At 61.6% G+C, this 25,689-nt stretch overlaps 2 protein-coding genes across 3 annotated transcripts; one reads left to right on the top strand and one right to left on the bottom strand.

The window, feature by feature from the left end:
* The first annotated feature begins 6,136 nt into the window (after positions 1-6,136).
* NAB2 (NGFI-A binding protein 2) lies at positions 6,137-11,885 on the top strand. Of its 2 annotated transcripts, XM_029073643.2 has the most exons (7): positions 6,137-6,358; positions 7,428-8,292; positions 8,816-8,949; positions 9,655-9,706; positions 9,873-9,972; positions 10,163-10,363; positions 11,237-11,885. In XM_029073643.2, the coding sequence occupies exons 1-7, from the start codon at positions 6,276-6,278 to the stop codon at positions 11,335-11,337; spliced, it is 1,536 nt and encodes a 511-aa protein (XP_028929476.1). In that variant the 5' UTR covers positions 6,137-6,275; the 3' UTR covers positions 11,338-11,885. The 2 variants fall into 2 exon arrangements, with proteins under 2 accessions (XP_028929476.1, XP_028929477.1); XM_029073644.2 differs by lacking the exon at positions 10,163-10,363.
* Positions 11,886-12,654: 769 nt separating this feature from the next.
* On the bottom strand, positions 12,655-25,402 carry STAT6 (signal transducer and activator of transcription 6). The gene is made up of 22 exons (XM_029073642.2): positions 25,300-25,402; positions 23,665-23,807; positions 23,200-23,338; positions 21,498-21,581; positions 21,144-21,282; positions 20,888-20,931; positions 20,507-20,646; positions 20,263-20,394; positions 19,824-20,015; positions 19,452-19,539; positions 19,003-19,125; positions 18,778-18,870; positions 17,990-18,196; positions 17,106-17,200; positions 16,666-16,802; positions 16,332-16,478; positions 15,808-15,871; positions 15,552-15,665; positions 15,318-15,398; positions 14,325-14,396; positions 13,651-13,740; positions 12,655-13,154 (listed from the first exon to the last, which is right to left on the bottom strand). Exons 2-22 carry the CDS (start codon positions 23,778-23,780, stop codon positions 12,998-13,000), a joined length of 2,454 nt encoding a protein of 817 aa, XP_028929475.1. The 5' UTR covers positions 23,781-23,807; positions 25,300-25,402; the 3' UTR covers positions 12,655-12,997.
* Between the last annotated feature and the right edge of the window lie 287 nt (positions 25,403-25,689).

Consider the following 25,689-nt stretch of genomic DNA (forward strand, 5'->3'; position numbering starts at 1 on the left):
CCCTGATCAATGCTGTAAACTGAATGTCTACTGAGCACAGCACAAAGCACTGTACTATTACTAGCAGGAATAGCAATTCTGCTATGTATCAAGCACTTACAGTATGCTAAGCACTGGGAGAGATAAGGGTTATTGGATCATACAGAGTCCCTGTCCTACCCAGGGCTCACAATCTATAATAATAACAATAACAATGTATTTTTTAAGTACTTACTATGTATCAAGCACTGTTCTAAGCACTGGGGTAGATACAAGCTCATTAGGTTGGACACAGTCCCTTTCCCCCATGGGACTCACAGTCTTAATCCCCATTTTTGGATGAGATAACTGAGATACAGAGAAGTTAAGTGACTTGCCCAAAGTCGCACAGCAGAGAGTGTGCTTCTCTGCTCCACCTGCCTTCAAGACATCTCTACTTGAATGTCCTCCCATCACCTCAAATTTAACACGTCTGAAACAGAGCTCCCTCATCTTCCCACCCAAACCCTGAACTCCCCTGACTTTCCCATCCCTGTAGAAGACACCACCATCCTTTCTGTCTCATAAGCCTGTAACCTTGACGTTATCCTTGCCTCCTTTCTATCATTCAACCCACATATTCAATCCGTCACTTAATCCCATCGGTCCCACCTTCACAACATCGCTAAAATCCGCCCTTTCCTCTCCATCCAAACCGCTACCACGTTAATGCAATCACTCATCTTATCCTGCCTGAATTACTGCATCAGCCTCCTTGCTGGCTTCCCAGCCTCCTGACTCTCTCCACCATACTTCACTCTGCTGCCCGGATCATTTTTCTACAAAAACGTTCGGGACACTTCACACACACACATACACACACACACTCCCGCCCCGTCCCTCTTCAAAAAAATCCAATGGTTTCCCGTTCACCTCCGTATCAAACAAAAACTCCTCACCATTGGCTTTAAAGCACCTTACCTCTCTACTCTCCTACTACAACCCAGCTCGCACACTTCACTCCTCTAATGTTAACCTTCTCACTTTCCTTGATCTACCTCGCTGCCAACCCCTCACTCACATCCTGCCCCTGGCCTTAAACCCCCACCCTCCTCAAATCCGACAGACAATTACTCTCAAAACCTTGTTGAAGGCACGTCTCCTCCCAAGGGCCTTCCCAGACCAAGCCCCACTTTTCCTCATCTCCCACTCCCTTCTGCGTCGTCCTGATTTGCTCCCTTTGCTCTTGCCCCCTCCCAGCCCCACCGCACTTATGTACAGCACTTAGGAACCTATCTTGTAATTTATTTGTATCGATGTCTGTCTCCCCCCGTCGTGACAGTAAGCTCGTTGTGGGCAGGGAATGTCACTGTTTATTATATTGTATTTTCCCAAGCACCTAGTATAGTGCTCTGCACACGGTAAGCGCTCAATAAATACGACTGAATGCATGAACAAGTGGCAGAGCTGGGATTAGAACCCAGGTCCTTCTGACTCCCAGGGCCGCGCTCTATCCGGGCACTAGGTCATGTTGCTTCTCATCTATCTTTAGCCCCATTTTAGAGAGGAGGAAATCAAAGCCTGGAGGTTAAGTAACTTGCCCAAAGTGCCGGGGCACAGAACTGCCACGGGAGGCAGGGTCTCCTGCCTCCCATTCCCGCGCTCTCTCCACGAGGGGGCGCCTGGGAGAGGACACCCGCAACGGCCACCCCGGCCCTGCCCGCAAACAGATGACAATCAAATGGGAAAACCGACAGACTCAAACTACTGGCAAATAGCGGATGTAGGAGGGAGTAAAAGTACACGGCAAAGGAAAGGGAAAGGGGAAGCTGGAGAGCAACAGGAAAGTCCTCAGGGGAGAAATAACACCTGGTTTTTTTCTGTCTTTGGTCTCTGGCCCGATCTCGGCCTCTTGTCTTCTGTCTGGCAGAGGAGGGAAGGGAAAGGACAAGGAAGGGAAAGAAGAAGAGGAGGGGAGAAGAGACCGGGAGGGGAAGGGAGAAGAAGGAAGTGAGGGGAAAGAGAGATGAGAGAAGAGGACGGGGGAGGGAATGGAGAGGAAAAGAAAGGAGGAGAGGTGGAGACAGGGAAAAGTGGGGAAGACAAGGGCAGGAAGAGGAGAAGAAGGGGGGAAACAGAGGAAGGGGAGAGGAAGGAAGGCCAGAGGGACGGAGGAGGACAAGCGAAGGTAGGGGACGGGAGAGGTAGGAAAAGAAGAGTAGGGAGGGGAAGAGAATTGAAGGGAGAGACCTACTGTTGTGGCTTCAGGTCCGAGGCCCTGTGGGGCCCTGAGGTCGGAGCCTCTGCCTCACCATTCGGAGATTAAAAATCAACATTTTAACCAGAGACCGAATCTCAGAACCAGTTCACACTCAGACCATAAGCCATAACTACAGAGTTAGAGAAGCAACTTATTATACAAGTCTCTCTCTCTCTCTCTCTCTCACACACACACACACACACACACTCCCTCCTTCCAAACAGTCAGGTCCCCGCTCCCCTCCTTTGCCGGAGAGCCTGACTCCTCCGTGTCCGGGCTGGGGTGGTGTGTGGGGGGGGCCGCCCCGCTCCGAGAGCCCCGGACGGCAGCTCCCGGTGGCGGCCCGTTCCGGGGTTGGGGGGCGGTGGTGTGTGTGTGTGTGTGTGTGGTGTGTGTGTTGGGGGGTGGGGTGGGAGGGGGAGGGGGTGCGGGCTGCCTGCGCTGTCACGTGTCTCCCTCGCCGCCCCCGCCTTTGCTCCCTCCCCGTGGGGGGGCCGGGCAGCCGGGCGCGCGTGGGTGGAGGATGTGCGTCAGCGGGGAGCGGGGGCGGGGGCTGCGGGAAGGGGGAGCGGGGCTGGGCCGGGGCGCGCGGGAGGGGGACGGGGGGCGGGGGCACGTGGAGAGCCGGGCCCGGCGGGTGGGAGGGAGCTCCGCGCCCCAAAATAGCCAGCGCGGGGGCTGGGGGTGGGCGGCCGGGCCCCGGGGCCCCCTCCTCCCTCCCGTCCTCTCCCCCCTCCCCGCCGGGGGCGGGCAGGTTCCCACTTCTCCCCCAACCTCGAGGGCGGAGGAGGGGGAGGACCGGTTGCTGATTCACTGCCCTGCCCCCGGGGCGGCGGCGGAGGGAGAGGGGCGCCTCGCCCCTCCGGGTCCCGGGATCCCTTCTTCCCCGACCCCCTCTCCCCCCCCCCCCTTCCTGGCAGAGGGACGGGGAAGAGAGAGAACAGGGGAGGGGAGAGGAAAGGAGGCGGGAAAGGGCGAAGGGGGGGGGAGGAAGAGAGGGGAAGGGAAAGGAAGAAGGAGAGGGAAGGGAGGGAGAGAAGAGGAGCGGAAGGGAAAGAGGGGAGGGAGAGAAGGAGGGAGGGAGGAGGAGGGGCGAAGGAATGGAGAGAAGGAGAGGGGAAGGGATGGAGAAGAGGAGGAGGGGCGAAGGAATGGAGAATAGGAGAGGGGAAGGGAGGGAGAGGAGAAGAAAAGGGGAAGGGAAGGAGGGGACGGAGAGAAGGGAGGGAGGAGGAGGGGCGAAGGAATGGAGGGAAGGAGAGGGGAAGGGATGGAGAGGAGGAGAAGGGAGGGAGAAGGGGAGAAGGAGGGGCGGAGGAATGGAGAGAAGGAGAGGGGAAAGGATGGAGAGGAGGAGAAGGGGCGAAGGGATGGAGAGGAGGAGAAGGGGCGAAGGGATGGAGAATAGGAGAGAGGAAGGGGAAGGGTGGGAGAGGAGAAGAAAAGGGGAAGGGAAGGAGGGGACGGAGAGAAGGAGGGGGAAAGGAAGGAGAGGAGGATGAGGAGAGGGAACGGAAAGGGGGGGGGAGGAGGGAAGGAGAAGAGAAACGTGGCTTAAGTGGAAAGAGCCCGGGCTTGGGAGTCGGAGGATGTGGGTTCTAATCCCGGCTCCGCTATTTGTCTGTTCTGTGACCTGGGGCAAGCCACTTAACTTCTCTCTGCCTCAGTTACTTCACCTGAAAAATGGGGATGATGTTGGTATTTGTTAAGCGCTTACTATGTGCCGAGCACTGTTCTAAGCGCTGGGGTAGACATAGGGGAATCAGGTTGTCCCACGTGTCCCACGTGGGGATGAAGACTGTGAGCCCCTTGTGGGACAGCCTGATTACCTTGTATCTCCCCCAGCGCTTAGAACAGTGGTTGGTACATAGCGCTTAACAAATACCATAATGGGTATCATTAGTATTAAAAGGGATGGGTGGGAGAAGAGAAGGGGAGGGAGGAGGAGAATGGGAGGGAGAAGAGAAGGGAAGAGAGAGAGAGAAGAAGCAAAGGGAAGAAGGGAGAAAGAGAAAGGAGGAAGAGGAGGGGGAAAGGAAGAGGTAGAGGAGGCAAAAGAAGGAAGAGGAGAGGGGAAGGGAAAAGAAGAGAGGAGGGGGACACCTGGAGATACACAGTAGGCTCACTCACAGTTATGTATATAATAAGCGCTCAACAAATACGACTGAATGAATGACTGAGTATATATTCACACTTGGAGACAGATGCACACAGAGTCACAGAGGCATTCAACTTCATTTCCATGATTGGAGAAAAAACACAGACCCTTTGATACACATACAGACAATACACGCAAGCACTGACATGCATACTCATGGGGGTTCACACACTGATAGGTACATACATACATACATACAAACACCAAGGCATACTGAAACATACCCACAGCACACAGTCACTGATTTAAACAGCGATACACAAACACACATGATGGGGAAGCAGGGTGGCCTAGTGGAAATAGCATGGGCCTAGGAGTCAGAAGACCTGGGTTCTAATCCAAGTCCTGCCTATTGCTTGCTGGGTGACCTTGGGCAAGTCGCTTTACTTCTCTGTGCCTCAGTTTGCTCAACTGTAAAATATGGATTAAATATCTCTTCTCCCACCTACTTAGACTGTGAGCCCCAGTGGGACAGGGAATTGTGTCTGACCTAATTAACTTGTACCTACCCCAGAACTTAGAACAATGTTTGACACATACTAAGTGCTTAACAAATACCATAAAAAAACAGACACATATAGAACACAAAGCTATGACAGTATTCATAATAACACATGAACACATATTGACACAAAGACGCAGATACATATGAGATAAGATATCCAGGAGCACACAAACATGCTAATAATCACTGATACAGATGGAGACACATTCAGACATTCAGACACTCCTATCCGTGTGGAGACATTTTTACATAGATGAGACCCAGTGACATCCACAGGTACACTAATCTATAACCAAGCACTTAGTACAGTACTCGGCCCCCAGTAAGCATTCGATAAATACCACTGACATGCCCAGGAAGGCATACTGGTACACATGTGGACACTGGTGTAAAGACACACGGATGTGTGCACACACACTGATGCACGAGGACAGACCGAAAGACAGGTAGACTGCTAATACACACCTGCACACCGATACACATGCAGGCACACGTCACAAAGACACTGCTACACTTGCACACCACGTTCCATGTGTGCAGACACAATGATACACATTTACACAAAACGCCCTCCACTCCCCATTACACGAGAGATTACAGCCCGTCCAAAGGCCAGGAAGTCTGGTTTGTGTGCGCATTTTTGTGTGACTGCATGCTTTCTGTGTGTGTGTGTGTGTGTGTGTCTGCGACTTTGTGTTGGAGAGTGAACTTGTTTGTATGTCTTGGAGTTTGAGAGATTTCTGCCTCCGACGACTTTCTCTGTCGTTCTTGCCCGCGTCTGTGCGTCCCCACGCGTGTCCGTCTGCGTGGCCGTGTCCGGGGGTGCAGCCCTCTGTGTGCTGGGGGGTGGGTGAGGCCGGGGGCGGGGCGACTGCTCTTTCTGGGGGCAGACTGGGGGGGGGCGGGGCGGGGCGGACTGGCATCCTGGCATCCGGCGCGGGTGGGGGGCAGCAGGGAAGTTGCGGGGGTCGTCTAGGGGCAGCTTCCTGCCCCCGCCCCACACCCACCGCCCCTTCACCCTCGTTCCCTGACCCGTCCTCCCCCTCCCCCCCACGGCCGAGCGAGGCTCCATCCCTCCGGGTCTATCTCCGGCGCCGCCCGCCGCCCCCGGCTCTGCCCACGCTCGGCTCGGCTCCGTGCGTCCTGCGGGGGAGGCGGCGGCGGGGGGGAAGGGGGGAGGGGAGAGGGGGGGCGGGGAGAGGGGCGGGGAGGGGCGGGGGGAGGCGAGAGGAGCCGGGAGGGGCCGAGCCAGAGCCGCCGAGCCCGGACCCCGAGAGGAGGCAGCGCCGCGCCCGCCGCCGGGACGGAAGGCCACGGGCACCGGCACCGGTACCGGCACCGGGATCGAAGCGAGGCCGGCCGCGGGAGCAGGGGCGGGGGGCCCCGGTCCGTCCATGCATAAAGCCCCTTCCCCCGCAGCCGACCAGCCTTCCGGCGCGGGGGACAGCGCCCGCCGGACCCACCAGCCCCGAGCCCAGTGAGTGGAGGGGGACGGAGGGGCCAGAGGCGACGGCCACGCCCCCGGGGGGGGGGGTAGGGGCATCCGGACGATGGGGGCTGGCTACCCACCCGGGGGTCGTGGCGGCCGGGGGGGGAGGGGCGGGGCACTGCCGGGCAGCCCGAGGTGGGGGCCGGGGGGGCGGCGAGGGCTAAGGATGGCTGCCCTCGGGCCCTAGGACTGGCTACGAGGGCAGACCGGGGGTCGCGGTGGGCGCTGGGGCTGCCCACGGAGGGGAGACCGGGGGGCGCGGGGGGCGCTAGGGCTGGCTTCGAGGAGAGAGCGGGGGTCGCGGTGGGCGCTAAGGCTGGCATCCAGGGGAGAGCGGGGGTCGCGGTGGGCGCCAAGGCTGGCTTCGAGGGGAGAGCGGGGGTCGCGGTGGGCGCCAAGGCTGGCTTCGAGGGGAGAGCGGACTGGTGTCGGGCGCTAGGACTGGCTGCAGAGGGTCCTTGGAGGCTAGCGCTGGCCGCGGGGACGGAGGTCGCGCGGGGCAGGGGCGGCGGGGGCTGTGAGGGAAGGCCGGGCAGGGGGCCAGGAGAGAGGGGTCGTGCGCTCGGAAGGGAGGGAGCGGGGAGCCCCCGGTCCCCCCGCTGGGGAGGGGGCGGCGAGCGGAGGGGGCGGGGCCGGCGTGGGCGGCCTGGGCGGTCCAGCGCCCACATGTGCCACCCACAGTGGAAGTGTGCGTGGGCAGAGCGGTTCCCGCGGGAACCGTGGAGGCGCCCCTGGCGCCGGGGGCCGCGGGGCCGGGGGCGGGGGCGCTGCTCGTTCCCTCCTCGGCCTCCCGCCCTGGATCCTATGGGGGGGAGGCGTGGGAGGGCGTGACCAGGCCCCTCTCCTGCCCCTCAACCCCGGGGCCGGGGGCTAGACAGGAGGGGAGGGAAAGGGTCTGCGCCCCGGCCGCCAGCCGGCGTGCCCGGCCTCCCCCAGCCTGCGGTGCCCGCTTCCTGCAGGGGGTGGGGTAGGGGTGGGCCGGGGGCTGGTCCTTGGCCCCTTGGCCCTCACCCACCGGCCCCTCCTCCTCCTCCTCCCCGCCCCTTCCCGTCCCCAGGCCCAGCCATCGCGCCATGGCACTGCCCCGCACGCTCGGGGAGCTGCAGCTGTACCGGGTCCTCCAGCGCGCCAACCTGCTGGCCTACTACGAGACGTTCATCCAGCAAGGCGGCGACGACGTGCAGCAGCTGTGCGAGGCGGGCGAGGAGGAGTTCCTGGAGATCATGGCCCTCGTGGGCATGGCCACCAAGCCGCTGCACGTCCGGCGCCTGCAGAAGGTGCTCCGGGACTGGGCCACCAACCCGGGCCTCTTCACCCAGCCCGTGCCCGCCGTGTCCAGCATCCCGCTCTTCAAGATCTCCGAGACGGCCGGGGGCCGGAAGGCGGCGGCGGTCAGCAACGGCCACGGCAGCCCCGCCGACAAGGCCGGCGGCGCCCGCAGCTTCAGCCCCCGGAGCCCGTCGGAGCTGGGCGAGAAGCTGTCGCCGCAGGGCGGGGGCGCGTCGGACCCGCGCGGTTGGCCCGGCCGCAGCACCCCGGAGTCGGACGGGCCCGGGGCCGAGGAGGAGGCCGGCTCGCCCCCGTTCTCCCCGCCGGCCGGGGAGGGGGCGGCCGCGGGGGCGGCGGCGGCGGCGGCGGCGGGGGCGGCCCCGGGGGTCCCGGGGGCGGAGCGGCTGGAGCCGGAGATGGTGCAGATGGTGGTGGAGAGCGTGGAGCGGCTGATCGCCAGCTACCCGCGGGGAGACGCGGCCGAGGTGTCCTCGCTGCTCCGGCTGAACCGGAAACTGGCGCGCAGCGTGGCCCACATCTTCGACATGGACCCCGCCGACGCGCAGAAGGAGGAGGAGATCCGCAAATACAGCGTCATCTACGGCCGCTGCGACTCCCGGCGCCGCGAGGGCAAGGCCCTCAGTCTCCATGAGGTGACCGCCCCTCTCCCTCCGGCCGTCCCCAGCGGGGGGGGGGAGGGGGGACGGACCGGAGACCCGGGAGTCCCGGCCGTCCCCCGCCCCTCCTCTCCAACCAGCCCGGCTCCCCCGTAGCCCCCGGACATTCCTAGGAAGTCGGGGGACCGGTGACCTGAGCCTGCCCCCGTCCCCTCCCTCTTGCTTTGATCCCCCACCGGCCGGCCGTCTTCTGAGCTGTACCGAGGCGTGGGTGCTCCCCGCCCCCGACGGCCGGGGAGCGAGGATGGGGAGAGGGGGATCGGCTCCCCCACCGTCCCCTCTTTCCCACCCTCCCCTCTTCCCCACCCTCCCCTCTTCCCCACCCTCTCCCCCTCTCTGCCTTGCGGACCGGGTGGGGGTCAGAGGTCATGCAGTCCCAGCAGAAGTCGCGCCGGCCTGAAGTCGGAGTGCGGCAGGCTTCCCAGCGGGGGCACATCTCCCCTCTTTCTCCTCCCTCCCCCCGCCACCCGACTGACCGCCCTTTCTTCTGCCCCCGCAGCTGACCATCAACGAGGCGGCGGCTCAATTCTGCCTCCGGGACAATTCACTGCTGCTGCGCCGGGTGGAGCTGTTCTCCCTGTCCCGCCAGGTGGCGCGGGAGAGCACCTACCTGTCCTCCCTCAGGGGCTCCAGGTGAGCGGCCGCCACCCAGTCAATCATCCATCAGTCGCTCATTCATTCGATCGTATTTATTGAGCGCTTACTCTGTGCAGAGCACTGGACTAAGCGCTTGGAAAGTACAATTCGGCAACAGAGACAATCCCCACCCAACAACGGGCTCCCAGTTCAGTCCATCAATCCTATTTGCTGAGCGCTTACCGTGTGCAGAGCACTGGACTAAGCGCTTGGAAAGTACAATTCGGCAACAGAGACAATCCCCACCCAACAACGGGCTCCCAGTTCAGTCCATCAATCCTATTTGCTGAGCGCTTACTGTGTGCAGAGCACTGTCCTAAGCGCTTAGGAGAGTACAATACAACAGACTGTGTTGTGAGCTCGTTGGGGGCGGGAATTGTCACTGTTTATTGTTGTCCTGTTCTTTCCTAAGCGCTTAGTTCAGTGCTCTGCACATAGTAAGTGCTTAACAAATACCAACATTATTAGTAGTAGTAGTAAATACGACTGAATGAACAAATGAAGAGAATTAGCACACACCTTCCCTGCCCAGAACGAGCCAATCGATCAGTCGTTTTTATTGAATGCTTACTGTGTGCAGAGTCCGTCACACAGCGGGCCCTGTCTGCCCGCCGGTGGGAGGGGGACATGTCTCCTCCAGCTGGGCCTGGGGGCGAGAGAACAAGCCCTGCCCTGACTGCTGTCTCTCTCCTCTCCCCACAGGCTGCCCTCCGACGAGGTGTCCATGCCACAACCCAAGAAGCTGAAGCAGGAGGTGAGCGCCCCGCTGGGTAGTACCTTCCTCCCTCCCCTCTGCCACCTGGGGGCCGGGGCATTGATCGACTTCTCCCCCCCTCCCGCTTGCTCCCCTCTGACCCATCTGCCCCACACCGGGTCTCCCCCTTGCCAGTTTGGGGAACAGTGGTTTTTAAAATCTGCAGCCCACCCCAGTGCCCGAGGCTTACGTGCCCCCATACCGGCCCAGCCTGGAAGAAGACAGCGCCAGTCTGTCCGGAGAGAGCCTGGATGGCCACGGGCACGGTGAGCGGAGTGGCGGCGGGAGAAGGGGGCACGTGGGCAGGATGGGTTGCCCGTTGGTGTGGGCTATTTAACGCGAGCTTTGCAGGACCCCCTGCTGGGGGGGTTCCCCTGGGGGCTGACCCCCCCCGGGGTCAGCAGCCATCCGGCCGTCCCTTCCCCCCTCCGACGGCGGGCCCTGTCCCCTCCGCAGCGGCCGGATCGTGCCCCCGGCTGACCCCCCCGCCCGGGGCGCCCGCGGACCTGTCCCTCGGCCTGCCGGCCGCCGGTCTCTGGAGTCGCCACCTCCTGCAGCAGACCCTGATGGACGAGGGGCTGCGCCTCGCCCGCCTGGTGTCCCACGAACGCGCCGGACGCCTCAGCCCCTGCCTGGCCGGCAAGCCGCCCCCCGCCGGTGAGCCCCAGGCCCAGCCCCAGGCCCAGGTCCGGCCCCCCGCCGCCCCGGGGACGAGGGGGGCAGGGGCGGGAGTGACGCGGGCCACTCCGACCTGGCTCGGTATTTTTAACCGGGCGGTGGGCGGGCCGTGGGCTGGCGGTGGGCGGTGCGGGGCGCGGCTTCCCGGGTTTCCGGAGGAGGCGGGGGGCATTCCTGAGAGCCGCAGGGCCTGGGCGGGGGGCGGGTCCTTCGGAGGCGGGGGAGGGGGGGGAAGGGAGGGGAGGAGGGGAGAACCGAGCCCAGCCGCGCCGCCCCCGCGCCTCCTGACGGAACCAGAAATTCCAGCAGCGCGGGGGCGGCGGGGGGAAGAGGGGGGTGGGGGCCGGAGTCTGGACTGTTGGAGTCCTTCCCCCCTCGCCCCGGGCTGGAGCGTCTCTTAACACCACCCCTCTGGATTATCTCCCCCCACCGCGGGCTGAAGGATCTCTTTCGGCACCCCCCCGCCCCGTGTCTCCATCTCCATCCCATGCCGGAGTGTCTCTTTTCGCTCCTTCTCTTACCGCCCCCCCCCCACCCCAACTCCCCATGAGCTGGAATATCTCTTCCCGCCCTCCCCCCGTCGGAGCGTCTTTTCACCTTCCCCCCCGCTCGAGTTTCTCCTCATCGCTCCCCCATTGTGGACTCTCTCCTCTCTCCCACGTAGGGTCTCTTCCTGCCCCTCCCTCCCCCCCGCCCCAGCATCTTCTCCCCCGGCTATCTCTTCCCACAGCCCCCTCGTTGGAGTATCTTCTCACACTCCCACCCCCCACCCCCAGCGCCCCCTCCCCACCACCCCGGAGCCTTTCTCCCCCACGCCCACCCTAAAGCCACCGCCTCATCGTCTCCCCACAGAGTTCGAGGAAACCTCGTGTCCCGCCCCCGGGGCCCAGCCAGGCCTGGTCGAGGGCCGTAGGGCCAGTGTCAAGGTGGAGGCCGACGCCACCCGGCCGTGAGGAGCCGAAGCTCCGGACCCCCCACCCCGCCCCGGGCCCGCGGGATCCTCCCCCTTCCCGACGCCTGGAGTAGAGCCCTGCCCTTACCCTCACCCCGGACTGAGCATTGAGGGAAGGGGGCAGAAAACAACCCTGTGAACTGGGCTGCATTTTGGGGGAGTGATCTCAGCCCCCACCCCTCCGCCTTTGGCCGGGGGCTGGGCATACAGCTCCCCCCACCCCCACCCCTCTCGTGGCCGGGGGCTGGGCCTACAGCCCCCCCTCCCTGAGATCGGACTCGGTCGGACCCTGCGGCACCAGTGAAGCCAGGACCCCCTTCCCCCTACTTCCTCCCTGTTTGTGCTTTTCTAGTTGGTTTCTTTGGTTTAACAGACGCCGCAGCCCCCAGCCCATCCCCACTGTCCAGGCAGTAGGCCCCTGAACTTCCTCCCTTCCCCATGCTTCCTCAGCGCCCCGGCTGCGCGTCTGTTTAGTTTTTCCTGGCGGACTGTACAGTAGATTATTTATTTTGTTATTTTGGAATAAAGTTTATTTTATGGCGTAGGGGAGGACTGGGAGGGGGGTTGCCGAGCGCATGGCCCCCTGAGTTTTTCATATGGAGGAGTGGGAGTAAAGTGGGGGGCCCGGGGCGTTGAGCTGGTGGGAGCCGCCCCAGACCCTCAAGTTCCTTGGCAGCATCCCCTCCTGCCAAGGTGAGGCAGGAAGCCCAACTTGGGCATAAGGTGGCGCTTCCTCCCACTCAACTGGGTGTACAAACAGATTTCTACTGTGCTGCCTTCGCTCCTCTACCGGCACCTCAATATCCTCTGCTGGTGTCTCAGTCACCCCCCTCCTGGTGCTTCGATATCTCCCATTGGTGCCTCAGTCACCCCTCCTGGCACCTCGATATCCCTCCCATTGCCTTGAACACCTCTGCTGGAACCCCAATATCCCCCACTGGCACCTTTGTCACCCGTTAGTGCCTCGATATCCCCCACGGGTGCCTCGATCACCCTTGTTGGTGCCTCGGTGTCCACCGCCAGTGCCTCCGTCATCCCTGCAGGCACTTCGGTATCTCCCCCAATGCCTCGATATCCCCCGTTGGCGTTCTGGTTACCACCGCCGGTGCCTTGGTGTCCCCTGCCAGTGCCTGGCTATCCCCTGTGGGCCTCTTGGTCACCCCTGCTGGAACTTCAATATTCCCCACTGGGCCTCGGTCGCCCCTGCTGGTGCGTCTGCTTCTCCCCTCTGGCGCTTGGTTCCCCCCTGCCAGCCCCTCAGTGTCCTCCTCTGGCGCCTCACACCTCCCCTGCCCCGCACTGAGCCATGGCACAAAGATCAGGATATACCATAAAGTTTTAATCTGTATGAAACCAGACCAGGCTGCCCCTAAGCCCCCACCTCCGAAGCCTGCGTACATTTGGGGATGCCTGGGCAGCCCATGTTTGGAATGCCCCCCCACCCCCAAAGGGGGTGGGTCCTCTCCGGGTCCTCTTTCCCCCACCCTCCTCCCAGGTCTGGGTTGTGGGTGTCTGCTCGGGGGGCGGGAGGGAGCAGTATAGGGAGACAGGTCCCTTGTTTCCCCAAAGGAGAGAGGCTGCCACTGTCCACTCTCTCCATGGACCGTCCTTTTCTCTGCCGGAAGGGGATGGGGGGAAGGAGTGTGCTTGGGCCACCCTTGTCACCAGCTGGGCTTCGGCCTCAGGTCCAGGGAAGCCAGGCCCGATGGCCCATACTGGGGGAGGGGCAAGGGGGGCTGTGCGGCCCCCGACTCCAGCAGCAGCTGTGTCAGGTCCTGCTCCGAAGGGGCCATCAGCGGAAACTGGTCAGTGTTCCCCCTGGGCCGGGAAGAGTAATAATAAATAATCACGGTGGTACCTGTTAAGTGTTTACTGTGGGCCGAGCAACGTACTACCAACGTGTCTACCAACTCTGTTGTATTGTCCTCTCCCAAGTGCTTAGCACAGTGCTCTGCAAACACTGATTGCTTCTACTAAGCACCGGGGTAGATATAAGATAATCAGGTCAGAAATGGCCTGTCCCACATGGGGCTCCCAAGTCTAAGTAGGAGAGAAGAAAGGTACTGAATCTCCATTTTACAGATGAGGAAACCGAGGCACAGAAAACTGAAGTGATTCGCCCCCAGAGCAGGCAAGTGGCGGAGCCAGGATTAGAACGCCGGTCCTCCGACTCCCAGGTCCAGGCTCTTTCCACTAGACCACGCTGCTTCTCCAGTAGGGATGGGGACATTAGAGAGACCCCCCCCCTTCTCCCTCCAACCACACCACGCCACCCCTCCACTGACCCTGGACCTCTCCCCCTCCCCCGCCTCACCAGGTCTCTGGGGCAAACACATCTGCCATCTCAGTGTCTGAGCACATTGGTCCTGCAGGATCCCCAGGGGCCAATGGACACAGCAACTCCCTGGGCAAGAGAAAGGTGGTGAGAGGAGGACACGGGGAAGATGGGGGAGTGGGACAAGCACATACTATGTGTCAAACTCTGTTTTAAGTGCTGAGATAGATACAGGTGAATTAGATCTGACATAGTCCCTGTCCCACATGGGGTTCACAGTCTAAGAAGGAGGGAGAACAAGGATTTAAACCTTTTATAGTTGAGGAAACTGAGGCAGAGAAGTTAAGTGACTTGCCCAAGGCCACACAGCAAGCAATTGGCAGAGTTAGGATTAGAGCCCAGGTCTGCTGACTTCCAGGCCCATGCTCTTTCCACTCTTCCATGCTGCTTCTCTAAATTGAGTGAGCGGGATATGGGGAGAATGGGGTGGGGGGGCAGAATGCGGGGAGGATGGGGAAGTGGGGTGCAGGGAGGAGAGGGGAGCGGGCAGTGGTGGGGTGCACTGCCAGGGAGACAATATGTGGTGCTGTTGTTACAGGGCCATGCAGGAAAAGTATATTGGGAGCCACATTTAGTCATCGAGAGGGGGGTTTGCACAGAGGTATGTGTGCACGCGCGTGCGTGTGTGTGTGTGTATAGGGGACGACACACACCCATGACTTGGTTGGTCATATGGCAGATTCATCTGGTTCAGTTCGCAGGGCATCGCAATCCTCTGAGTGGGGCTGGAAACAGACAGCAAATTTGCGGTGCGTAAGGCAAAGGGAAGGGGTCTCCCTCCTCACTCATGTCCCCAGGGAGCTGAGTTGAACGCCCAGAGCCCACTCTGACACTGCTCTGAATGTTCGCTAGCATGCGGGCCCCAATGGCCCTGCAACTGACTGTCCAGCTGTAGAATTGCATCACATGACCGGATTCTTCCCATTTGAAGACCCCCGAGGGAACTGGAGGGCTGAACAGGGTTGCGCCACCCGGGTTCACTGTCGAGGCCCCGCTGGCCCAAGACTGGACAACTGGCTCAGCCACTCCCTTCCCCCCCACCCCCAGCTCTGGCACATTTCCTGCACCACCCTCAGGGCAGCGTGCTGCTGAGCAGAGGGCAGATGGGAGAGGAAGGGAGGGACGGTGAGGACCAGGAGCAGTGAGACAGAAGGGATCCAGCTGCCCGTGGGATTCCCCATGCCCTGACCCTGAGAGGGGCTCCAGGCACGCCCCTGCCCCCTCCCCACCCTCCCAGCACACACACTGCCTAGTGTGGCCTCCAGTGCAAGAGCCCCTCTCCAGGAAGCCTTCACAGATTAATACCCTGCCTCCACAATCGATATTCTCCAGTGTGCGGTCCCCCCGCCCCCTGCCCCAGTTTCCCGACAGGGTCTGGCAATCAGTCCATCTCCCCTGCCGTACCGAGAGCAGGACCGAGTCCGCCCCGGTGCTCCCACCGAACCGGGGCTCCTCGGAGTGAGTGGGGACCGTGTCCATTCCATCTTCCGGGGGACTCAGATGCCTGGTCCAGGCCGTGGGCCAGGCAGCCGGAGAGATGGTCTGACTTGTCTGTGGTATAACAGGGAGCTCTCCTGGATGGGGTCCTCTCTTGGACCTTGGTTGGAGCCTTTAAAATGACCCAGGACTGGGGAAGTTGGACTTACTCGGGATAAGGGGAGAGGCCTCTGGACAGTTCCTCCGTCGGGTACGGGCTCAGCACTGGTGGCGACGAGTAGGCTGGGGTCCTGGGTGGGGGGCAGCAGGAGGGCAGGGGTGGGTGGGAGCCTGGACTTGTAGACCGAGCTAGTTCCCAGGTCCTCCGTGATCCCCACACCCACTGACCGCCCCCTGCACACACACGCATGCACATACTCTGCCAGTCCCTAATTGGCTCTTACATCTCTGTCCTGAGCTGCATGCTCAGCGATGGGTCAGGGGTGAGCTGGATGTCGTAGGTCGGGATGGGCACCATGGCGGGTAACTGGCTCTCCAGAGTCGGGGGAGGTTGGTCCCTGGGAGAAGGAGAGAGGCACATGAGTAGGGCTGAAAACCACCTGGCAGGCCAGCAGAGGCTTTCCCAGCCTGCCAGCCTGACTTACCAGCCCAAGCCCGGGACTATCTGCAGGTGGCTTAGCTGACTCGTCACCCACTCACCGCTCCACAGTCATTTTGATGGTAGCCGGGACATAGCCTCTGCCATCCTTTCCGATCTGCTCCTCTGTAGATGGGGAGAGGAAGGTCTTGGGAATGCTAGGGAGAGGGTGGGAGGGCGGGGGTGGGGGGCAAGGGCCAGGGGAGTCAGTCAGTCAATCACTTTTTGAGCGCTTACTGTGTGCAGAGCACTGTACTAAGCACTTGGGGAGAGTACAATATAACAATAAGTAGACACGTTCTCTGCCCACAATGAAGTTGCAGTCTAGAGGACGAGGAAGAGTTTATAGTCTACAGGGTAGACGGGGAAGGGGGATAAGGCAGGGCTTGTCGGGGGGCCAGGGCCTGGGACCAGGGTAGGGTGGGGACGCAAAAGGAAGGAGGGCAGGGCACACTGGGTCTCAGGGAGTGGGTGGGGATGAAGGGGATCCAGGGCAAGTTGGGACCAGATCGGGGGGGGGGAGGGGGGCGGATGGAGCTGAAGCTGGGGGCCAGGCAGGGCTGGGGCATAGAGGGGTCCCCCTCACGCTTATAGTGGCTCCGGAAGGCCTCATCTTTAGGCTTCTTGGGGTAGAGGTTCTTGAGCTGCCCCAGGTCGCGGATCCGGTCCCCCAGAGAGCGGATGGAGAGGTCTTTGGCAGAGAAGGGCTGGATGTTCTCGATGTGCCCGGAACCTAGCGCGCAGTGGTGGGCGGGGGGGCTCAGTGCAGTGCCCAAGTGCCCCCCACCCCCCCACACCAACCCCACGGGGACTGGGGACCAGGGTTAGGGCCTTGGGCCTGGTAGAGGGTGGGGGGCAGAAGAGCCCTTGGAGGACAAGGAGTGAAAACGAGGGAGCGAGTGACCAGGATGACCCCTCACCGTCCTGGCCGCGGATGATGTGGGCAATGGTGATGCCGCCGATCTCAGAGTCACTGAAGCGGAGCAGAAAAGTGCCATCAGGCTGGCAGAGGAGGAGGCTGTTGACATACTGTTTGCTGATGAAACCAACGATGAGCCTGGGGAGAAGAGTGGGTCACCATGGAGGTGGAGGGGGTGGGGGGCAAAGTGTTATTCCAGGGAACGCCCCCATCCCCAGAAGCCAGGTTCCAGACCTGGGCTCCGGCCAAAGCCAGGATGGATCTTTTCTGGGGGTCCTTCAAGGGCCGGGAACACTGCGGGTGAGTTGGGAGAGAGGGGAGGGGAGGGGAGAAAAGGAGAGCGAAGGCCCAGGGCTGGAGGTTGTGGGGAGGGTTAGGGACCAGGAGAAGAGACCCTGGGGTGTCTGCTGTTCCCTCCCCTTCCCGTCCATACCGTCCCACCTGTCTGACCAATAGCTGCGGAGGCAGCGCTTGGTGAGATCCAGGACGCCGTCGAACCACTGCCAGAAAGTGAACCCACGGCCCAGCAGGATCTCCTGGAGGGGTGGGGCGGAGGGAGTCAGGGGTGGGGCCTGGGGCAGGGGTAGGGCCTGAGGTGGGTCACTGGAGCCTTAGTGAAGGCACATCTCCAAGAAGCCTTCCCTGACTAAGCCCTCCTTTCCTCTTCTCTCACTCCCTTCTGCGACACCCTGACTTGCTCCCTTTATTCCTACCTCCACCTAGCCCCGCAGCATTTCTGTACATATCTGTCATTTATTTAATTCTACTAATGTCTGTCACCCCCACCTAGACTGCAAGCTTGTTGTGGGCAAGGAATGTGTCTGTTTATTGTTCTAATGTACTCTCCCAAGTTCTTAGTAGAGTGCTCTGCACACGGTAAGTGCTTAATAAATATGATTGAACTGAATTAATAAATCCCCTCTCCCAGCCCCACAGCACAACAGTACATACATGTAGTTTATTTCTATTAATGTCTATCTCCCCTTCTAGACTGTAAGCTCGCTGTGAGCAGGGAATGTGTCTATTATTATTCTGTACTCTTCCAAGCACTTAGTATAGTGCTCAGCACAAAGTGCTCAGTGAATGTGATTGACTGACTGACTGGCTAACTGACCAGAAACTGTAAAGAGAGTCAGGGGGCCAGGCTACGGAGAGGATGGACCAGGAGGTAGCGTGAGGAGTGGGCTGGGGGTGGGGCTATGGATTTGGGAGCAGGGTCGGGGTGGTGGGAGGGCACGGGCCAAGCACCGCTGGGGGTGTCTGAGGGGCGAGACTAGACGGAGCAGCCGGGGCCGTGGGTCCCCCCCGGGGTTGTGGGTCCGCACCTTGTTGAACTGGGCCCAAGACACTGCACGGTGCCGGAAGGCGTCGGCGCTCAGGCTGTTGTCATTGAAGATTTTTTGCGCCAGGAAAAGGAAGTGTTCGGGGAGCAGCCCCTGGGCTGTGCCCACCTCCGCCATGAACTTCAGGTTCAGGGTCTCGCACATCCGCTCCCATGGGACCCGCTCTGCTACCACGAAGGGCACCCGTTCCTGAAGGGCGCGGGGAGGCAGGGGGCAGTGAGTCAGGAGGAGGGGGGGCTGAAGGAGGAAGGAGGAGCAGCGAGGGCAGGGGGAGGGGAGGAGGGAGCTGGGTCGACGGGGGAGAGAGGAAGGGAGCAGGCAGAGGGCTCTCCCTCTGCCCCCAGCCCGCCCTCCCTCTGTGCCCTCCTTCTCTCTCTGTCCCCGCCCTCCCTCCGTCTCCCATCCTCCTTCCCTCAGTCCTCACCCTCTCCCCTTTGTCCCACCTTCTCTCCTCTCTCCTCACCCTCTCCCCTCTGTCCCCACCTTCTCCCCCATCCTCACGCTCTCACCACTGTCCTTACCCTCTCACCTCCATCCTCGCCCTTTCCCCTTTGTCCTCACCCTCTCCCCTCTATACCTGTTCTCTCACCCCTCGCATCTCCCTGACTCTGTCTCTATCTCTGGGTCTCTCTGTGCCTGTTTCTCTGCATCTCTCCTGTCTCTCCCAGTCTGTCTATGGCTGTATCTCTCTGCCTTCTGTCTCTCTCCATCTTTCCGGGCCCATGTGTGTCTCTGTGCCCCTCCCCAGTGTCTGGGCCCCACCTACTCACAATCTCTGAGAAGGCATTATCCCACAGGATCGTGGCCTTGGCATTGTTGTCTTGGTTCCCATGGACGATGACCACGAGGGGCAAAGACAGGGCCTGGACCGGGCAGAGGATGCAGGGTCGGTGTGGGCGGCTGGGTGGAGATGACCCGGGGAGCCACGGGGTGGGTAGGGGATCCGATGGGGTTGGAGTGGTGGGCAGGGGAGGGTGGGGGAAGGGCAGTGATACCTGCAGACGGAAGGAGGTGCTGTTGGGACCAAGGGTAACGCAGGCGGAGAAGAGGACGGCACATTTCTCCTCCGTCACTGACTCGGTGCCCTTCCGCTCGCAGCGCTTGATCTTCTTCAGCAGCTGGAGGGTGTCCGGGCAGGGGAGAGGAGGTAGGGGCCGAGAGGGAGGAGGGATCACATAGGGCAGAAGTTGATGAAGGAGGTGGGGGGCGGAGAGTGTAGGGTGGGGTCGGGGTGATTAGATGGGCTGGGAGTCTGAGAAGGGGTGGGGTGGGAGGGAGGGCGGTTACAGAGCCTGGTTGGTATGGGGGTGGGGCCGGGGCCAAGGTGGTGAGAATGGGTGGGGGGGAGGGGTGCACGCAAAGCGATGAGGGGGCACTGGCAGGATGGGTGCGACTTGGGGTGTGGTTGTGGCAGGGGACAGGCAGCCTTCTGCCCCTTCCTCACCAGGTTTTTGAAGACAGCTGAGCTGCAGTTTCCTGGGACGCTGTGCTCCAGGGGGGCCGTGTGGTTGATGACTTCACCTGTGCTCTCCCTGGTGGGAGGGGAGTGGGGGTGTCACTGGAGTTCAGCGGGGGATCACTGCCCCAGCTTGCCCTCGCCGGGGGTTGTGGGAGAGAGGGCTCCCTGGGGTTCAGCAAGGGGAGGTCAGTGTCCCTTCTCCCCTGGGACCCACCTCACTATTCTAAAGGATATCCTCACCCAGGGAGTGCCCCTGCCCAACATTCTGCTCCCCAAACTGGGGATTCTGATGGGGGCAGCTCTTGGAGGGTAGGGACGGTGCCTACACCCCTCCCCCCAGCCTCTGGCCACACTCACGGGTGGGGGGCTCCAGCTCCCTGAGCTTGCATCAACTCCCGCGCCTGCTTCTCCGTGACGACATCAGCTCGGACCAATGGTGTCACGGTGGGGGTCCCCAGCAGCCGGGCCCCCAGTAAGAAACGGACGGTGGCTTGGAACTTGGTCTGAGTCTTCAGCACCTGTGGGGGCTGTCGCTCCACCAGAAAGCAACTGGGGGGAAGGGAATGGGTGGGGGACGGGTACCCAGAGGTTAGCCGGAGACCCCCAGGGTCAGCCCCTTCCTGGTCGGCGGCACCCCGGTGCCCAGCTCCGCCCTCTGCCCACAGCAGGCACCCTGGGGAGCACCCAGTGACACGATGGACCTCGGGCACGCAGCCCTACTAGGCCCAGCGCGGCAGGGGCGGGGGTGCTAGGATGGGGTGGGCCGTCACCGGGGCTGGAGGTGGAGGGAACATACCCGGTGACCAGACAGCGCAGGGCCTCCTCCATTCGGGCAGCCAGCGCAGTGTGGACCTCGGGCTCTAAGTGGCTGCTGGCTTCACTCAGCTCCCGGTGCAGCTCTGAGAAGGCATCCGCAAGGTTCTCACACCTGAGGGCAGCGGTTGGGGGCTCAGGAGCTGGAAACACCAGACACGCGGGCCCCCAGATACCTGCCAGCGAGGAAGCGCTGGGGGCAGCACGGACCGCCCCTCCCAACTGACCTTTCTTGCAGAGGGTTCAGACTCTCCTCGAATGTGGCCCCGTTGCCGGCCAGCTGTTGCTGGCGCTTCCAGATCTGGATCCGCCTGAGGACCAGGTCTCTGGCGTTCTCCAGCTCGGCCGCGGCCTCCTGCAACAGGGCCTGATTGCCCAGGAGGGCCGAGGGTCAGGAAGGCCGTCGGGGTCACTCTGGCCCTGCCCCTCCCCGCCCATGCGACCGAGTTCCCAGGCGGGGGATGGAGTCATTCCCACCCGGTGCAGAGATCTCCAGGGAAGGAGACGCCAGGCCACCTTACTCTCTGAAACAATTTTCCCCGACCCCCACCGCCCTAGGTGGAGGCCCCGCTACCTGAGGTTTCAGCCCAACCCTATCCCTCACTCACCTCAAGCCCCTGGCACTGAGTTTCCATCACACCCTGCAGACAACCTGGGAGATGACAGATTTCATTTAGTGCATATTGGGGAGGAGAGAACAGGGTGGGGAGATGGAGAGTCAGGTCGATGTGAGAGCTCATGGGTCCCCAGATTCTCCTTGATCCGAGTCAGAAATATGGTGGGCTACCCTGTCCACCTTGCCCCCTGCCCCCCGGCTGATCCCCCATCCTGCAGGCTGCCCGCCCCCCGCCACAGACTCCCCACCTGGCACAGGATCCTGGCGCTGCCGCAAGGTCTGCCCAGCGACGCGGATGTCTCGCACTCGGTGCCGCAGCCGCCCCAGTGCCACTCCAAACTTGAGCTCTTCCTGCTTCCGATGGAAGGTCAGGGGCAGGTGGTTGAACTGCGGGGCGAGTCACGAGGTCAACCCAGCAGTTTGGGGTTTCCCTGAGTGGAGGCTCAGGGAGGAGAGAGGTGTCCCTGCCATCAGCCCCCCCGCCCCCAGCCTTTCCCATCCCACCCGGGCAAGGAGCTTGGGTTTGGCCTGAGCGCCTCTTTGATCCCTGAATGTTCTTCCTCTGCTCTCTTCCCCCTGTGGGGGAAACTGAGGACACAGACCTGTTTCATCACTGCTGCTTTCTCCCCCTGGAGGATCAGCTTGAAGGTAGCCACCAGTTTCAGGGGGTCTCGCTGATACATGGTCTGGAAGGGATGGGAAGGAGGTGGCATTAGCGAACACATGGAAGGTCTCCCCTCCCTCTCCCCTGCTCATTCACATGGTATTGGCATTCATTTACCCCTTCCTCACTGAATATTCAAATACACAGACCCACTCTCAGCTCTTCCCAAGCCCACCTCCGTGCTTTCCCCAGCTCTCCTCTCGCTCTCCTGTTCTCACTGGTCCCCTGGCCTGGCACTCCCTCAATCCAAGAGACCTCAGTTCTCTTTTCACCTTCAAAGCCTGCCTGATACCCACCCTAACAACAAGAGCTCCCAGAATAACTCCTGGCACCTGGAGTTGTATTCACCCACCAGCTGGCAGGGGTCGTATCTACCAACTCTAATAATAATATTAATAATTATGGTATTTGTTAAGCACTTACTAGGTGCCAAGCACTGCTCTAAGCACTGGGGTCGATATGAGGTAATGAGGTTGTCACAGGCTTAATGCCCATTTTACAGATGAAATAACTGAGGCACAGAGAAGTTAAGTGACTTGCCCGAAGAAACACAGCTGACTGGCGGAGCAGGGATTAGATCCCACGTCTTCTGACTCCCAAGCCTGTGTTCTTTCCACTAAACCACACTGCTTCTCTCTTGCACTGGACCCTCCCGAGCTCTTTGCACAGTGTTCTGCAGCCAGTATGCACTCAGTAAATACATGGATTGATTGATGCATCCTATGTGTTTATCCTGATTCCACTCTTTGTAGTCATTCATTCATTCAATCATATTTACTGAGTGCTTACTGTATGCAAGGCACTGTACTAAGCGCTTGAAATGTATAATTTGGCCACAGAGACAATTCCTGCCCAACAACGAGCTCGCAGTCTAAAAGGGGATGTACATGAACATGTTTCTATTTCTGTTTCCCCACTTGAAAGCAGGGAATGTGTGGGATACTTCTGTTGAACTTTCCCAAATGTTTATTAGGACAGTGCCTTGCACTCAGTGGGTGCTCAGTACATATCGTTATCAATCGATGGTATTTACTGAGCTCTTACCGTATTCAGAGCACTGTACTAAGCAGTTGGGAGAGTACAATAGAATTGGTAGGAACGATACCTGCCCTCAAGGAGCTGACAAGCCGGTGGGGAAGGCAGGCATTAAAATAAATTACAGGTAGGGGAAGCAACAGTGTTTAAAGATATGTAATTAACTGTTGTGGGGTGGGGCATCGAAGTGTTCAGGGGGTGAGGCCTTGGATGCCTAGGTGTCCTAGGAGGAAGGGGAGATAGAGAAGACTATCTGGGATTTCAGATATGAAGGTGGGGGTGGGAGTGTTTCAGGAAGGAGGGAGCAGATGAGCAAGGGGTCAGTGGTGAGAGAGAGAGATCAAGGCAGAGTCAGTAGGCTGGTGTTGGAGAAACAAAGTGTGTGGGCTGGATTGTAGCGGAAGAGAAGTGAGGGTAGATAGGAAGGATAGCCTGACTGAGCTCCTGCTATTGGAGGAGGAGGAGGATCACCGCATTACTGGTTAAGCATTTACTATGTGTCAAATCTAAATGCTAGGGTAGATTTCCTGTCTGGTTTTCCACCACTCTTCCCCTCCTCCCCCCGGGCCAGTCCCCAGCCCCCTAGCCCCGCAGCCCAGCCCCACCTCCAGGTGGCTGACGTGCTGGAGGATCTGTCTGGCTTCGGCCTGATCTCCTGCGGCCGCCTGCAACCGCTGGACCATGGCGGAGAGGAGGGCGCTGGCCATGCTGCAGCAGAAGGCGTCCGAGCCTCCGAGAAACTCCCTTTGGTGGCGGTGGTGGATGCGTGTGGGGGTAGAGAAGAGAAGGGAGCACTGTCAAGCCGATCCTGACCGGTCATCCCTCCCTGCTTCCACATCCAGGCCACCGCGGTCCTCCCCCGTCTCCGCACCCAGGTGCCCCCAGTCCTTCCCCGTCTCTGCATCCAGTCCACGGCGGCTCTCCCCTACATCCGCGCCCAGGCCTCGGGGATCCTTCCCTATCATATTATCCCTTCCGGACGCCCATCCCTCCCTTGCCGGGGGGTGTTGGGGGAGGCTGGTGTGGGGAGGGTGGGCAGGCCCCGTGGGGAGGGGAGGGGGCAGGCTCACCACGGCTGGCTCTCCAGCCATTCGGCCAGCAGGTGGCGCAGGCGCTGCGGAAACTCCCGGAACAGATCCCGAAACTGCTCGGGAGGCATCTTGGAGACCAGGGCCCAGAGCGCCATGGCGCGGGGGCTGGAGCTGGGCCTGGGCTGGAGAAGGGAGGGAGTCCTGGTCACCGACGGGGCTGGAGGGAAGGCCCCGCCGCTCCTCGGCCTCCAGGAAGCCCTCTGGGATTCCTCCAATCAAATTCCCCCGGCCTTTCCCTTCGAGACCCCTCCCTGACCCCACCGCCCAACTTGACGCCTTAGAAGGGTGCTAGGGGAGAGGACAAGATCCGTGGCTGAGGCTCCTGTGTGAATGTGTGTGTTGGGAGGGTCTCTCCCGCTGATCTGGAGGGCGAGGAGCGGCGCTGAGGGAAGCCCCAAGGAAAGCGGGGAGCAGGCAGTCCCGATATGAGGTCCGGAGGACCTTCCGAGGCCTAACTCAGCATCCCTCACCACTGACTCCGTCCAACAGGGCCCAGCCGTCTCTCCCACCCCAATATATTCTGAGACTACTTAGTGTGTCCTCCCGGAGATGTTCGTGCCTGTGTGTGTTCGCTCACGGATCTGTCTGTGCACCTAGCATGCTCTCCCAGAGATAGATGGGGTTTAGCATGTTTGCCTGAAGATGGTGTGCTTAGCATGTTTCTCCAGAGATGCACGTGCGAAGTATGCTCCCCCTAGCTCTGTGTACTTGGCGCATTCTCCCAGGTTCCCCTTAGTGTTCTCAGTGACTGGTCCCTGAGGGTCTAGGTCACCAACCGCCCACCCACCCGCTGCGGTCGGGGTTGGTTCGGTTCCCTCGTGGCCTGGAAAAGCGCCGCCACCCACTCCTGCCCCAAACTCCCGACCGCTCCCAGAGCTGGGCCCTCCGCCCCGCACCCCCCGGTGCCCTCCGCCCCGCACGGCAGCCGGGGCGGAGCACGGAGGCGGCGGCCCCGCCCCCCGGGTCCCCGGGGCGGGGCGGGACCGGGGCGGAGGGGCAGGCCCAGGCTCGGCGGCCGGGGGCGGGGTGAAAGAGTGTGCGATGGGCTGGGGGGGAGGGGGAAGTGGCACCTCGTTTCCACCCATCCCCCTGCCACCCCCCCCTCGCTGGAGGGCAGCTGAGGCCTTAAGCGTCCTGGGTCCAGGTTCTCACCTGGAGCCCCGGGTCTCGGGGTCAAAATGAGGAGGGGGTCCGGGAGGGCGGGCTCGGGGCCCCGGGAGAACAGGGAAATCTGGGAAAGCGGGGAAATTCGGAAGGGCGCTGATGTCCGGGGGTACGGCGGGGCGAAGCGGAGTCCGGGAGGGGGCGGAGGCATCCGGGGCGACAGGAATCGCGGGGAGGGGGCGGGCATCGGGGGCGGAACGTTTCCTCCCGCCCGGCAGCACGAGGCCTCCGCCCCCTCCGGCTTCACCGACGCGGCAGGGGTCCGACCGGCCCCGCCCCCGGCCCGGGGGTCGCCCTCCTCACCCCCCCGGACCGTCAGCCCTCTTCCCCGGGGGTCCGGGGACGGGGCTCCCGCTGTAAACAGGCCGGGGTTCCGGGAGGCCGGACCGGGCACCCCCGCTCCGCGGCCCCGGGGGTCTCTGCCCCGCCCCGCCGCCCCCCTCCCCTCACCTCGGGCAGCCCCCGGCGCGGCCGTCTCTCCGTCCCTCTGTCCGGTCCGGCCCCGGGCCCTCGGCGGCGGCGAATCCACGCCCCGTTCCGGCCCCCCGGCCCCGGCCCGTTCCTCTTCCGCCCCAAAGCGCTGCCGCCTCCTTCCGGCCCCTCTGCCCGCCCCGGCCCACCCCCCCAGCCTCCCCCTCCCCGTTCCCGCCCCCCCGGCCCTCCCTCTGACATCAGCGCCCGGGGGGTGGGGGGCGGGGGGGGACCCCGGATTTAGTGGGGGGAGTCCCCGCCCAGATCTCCGCCCCGCCCCTCTGCCCCCGTTCCCTTTCGCCCGCAGGCTCCTCCCCAGAGCAAGGCAGCGCCGGCGGCAGGGAAGTGAAACCCCGAAAGACAGCCATG

The sequence above is a fragment of the Ornithorhynchus anatinus genome, chromosome 10 (assembly GCF_004115215.2).
Source record: "Ornithorhynchus anatinus isolate Pmale09 chromosome 10, mOrnAna1.pri.v4, whole genome shotgun sequence".
In the NCBI taxonomy this organism is placed as follows: Eukaryota; Metazoa; Chordata; class Mammalia; order Monotremata; family Ornithorhynchidae; genus Ornithorhynchus; species Ornithorhynchus anatinus.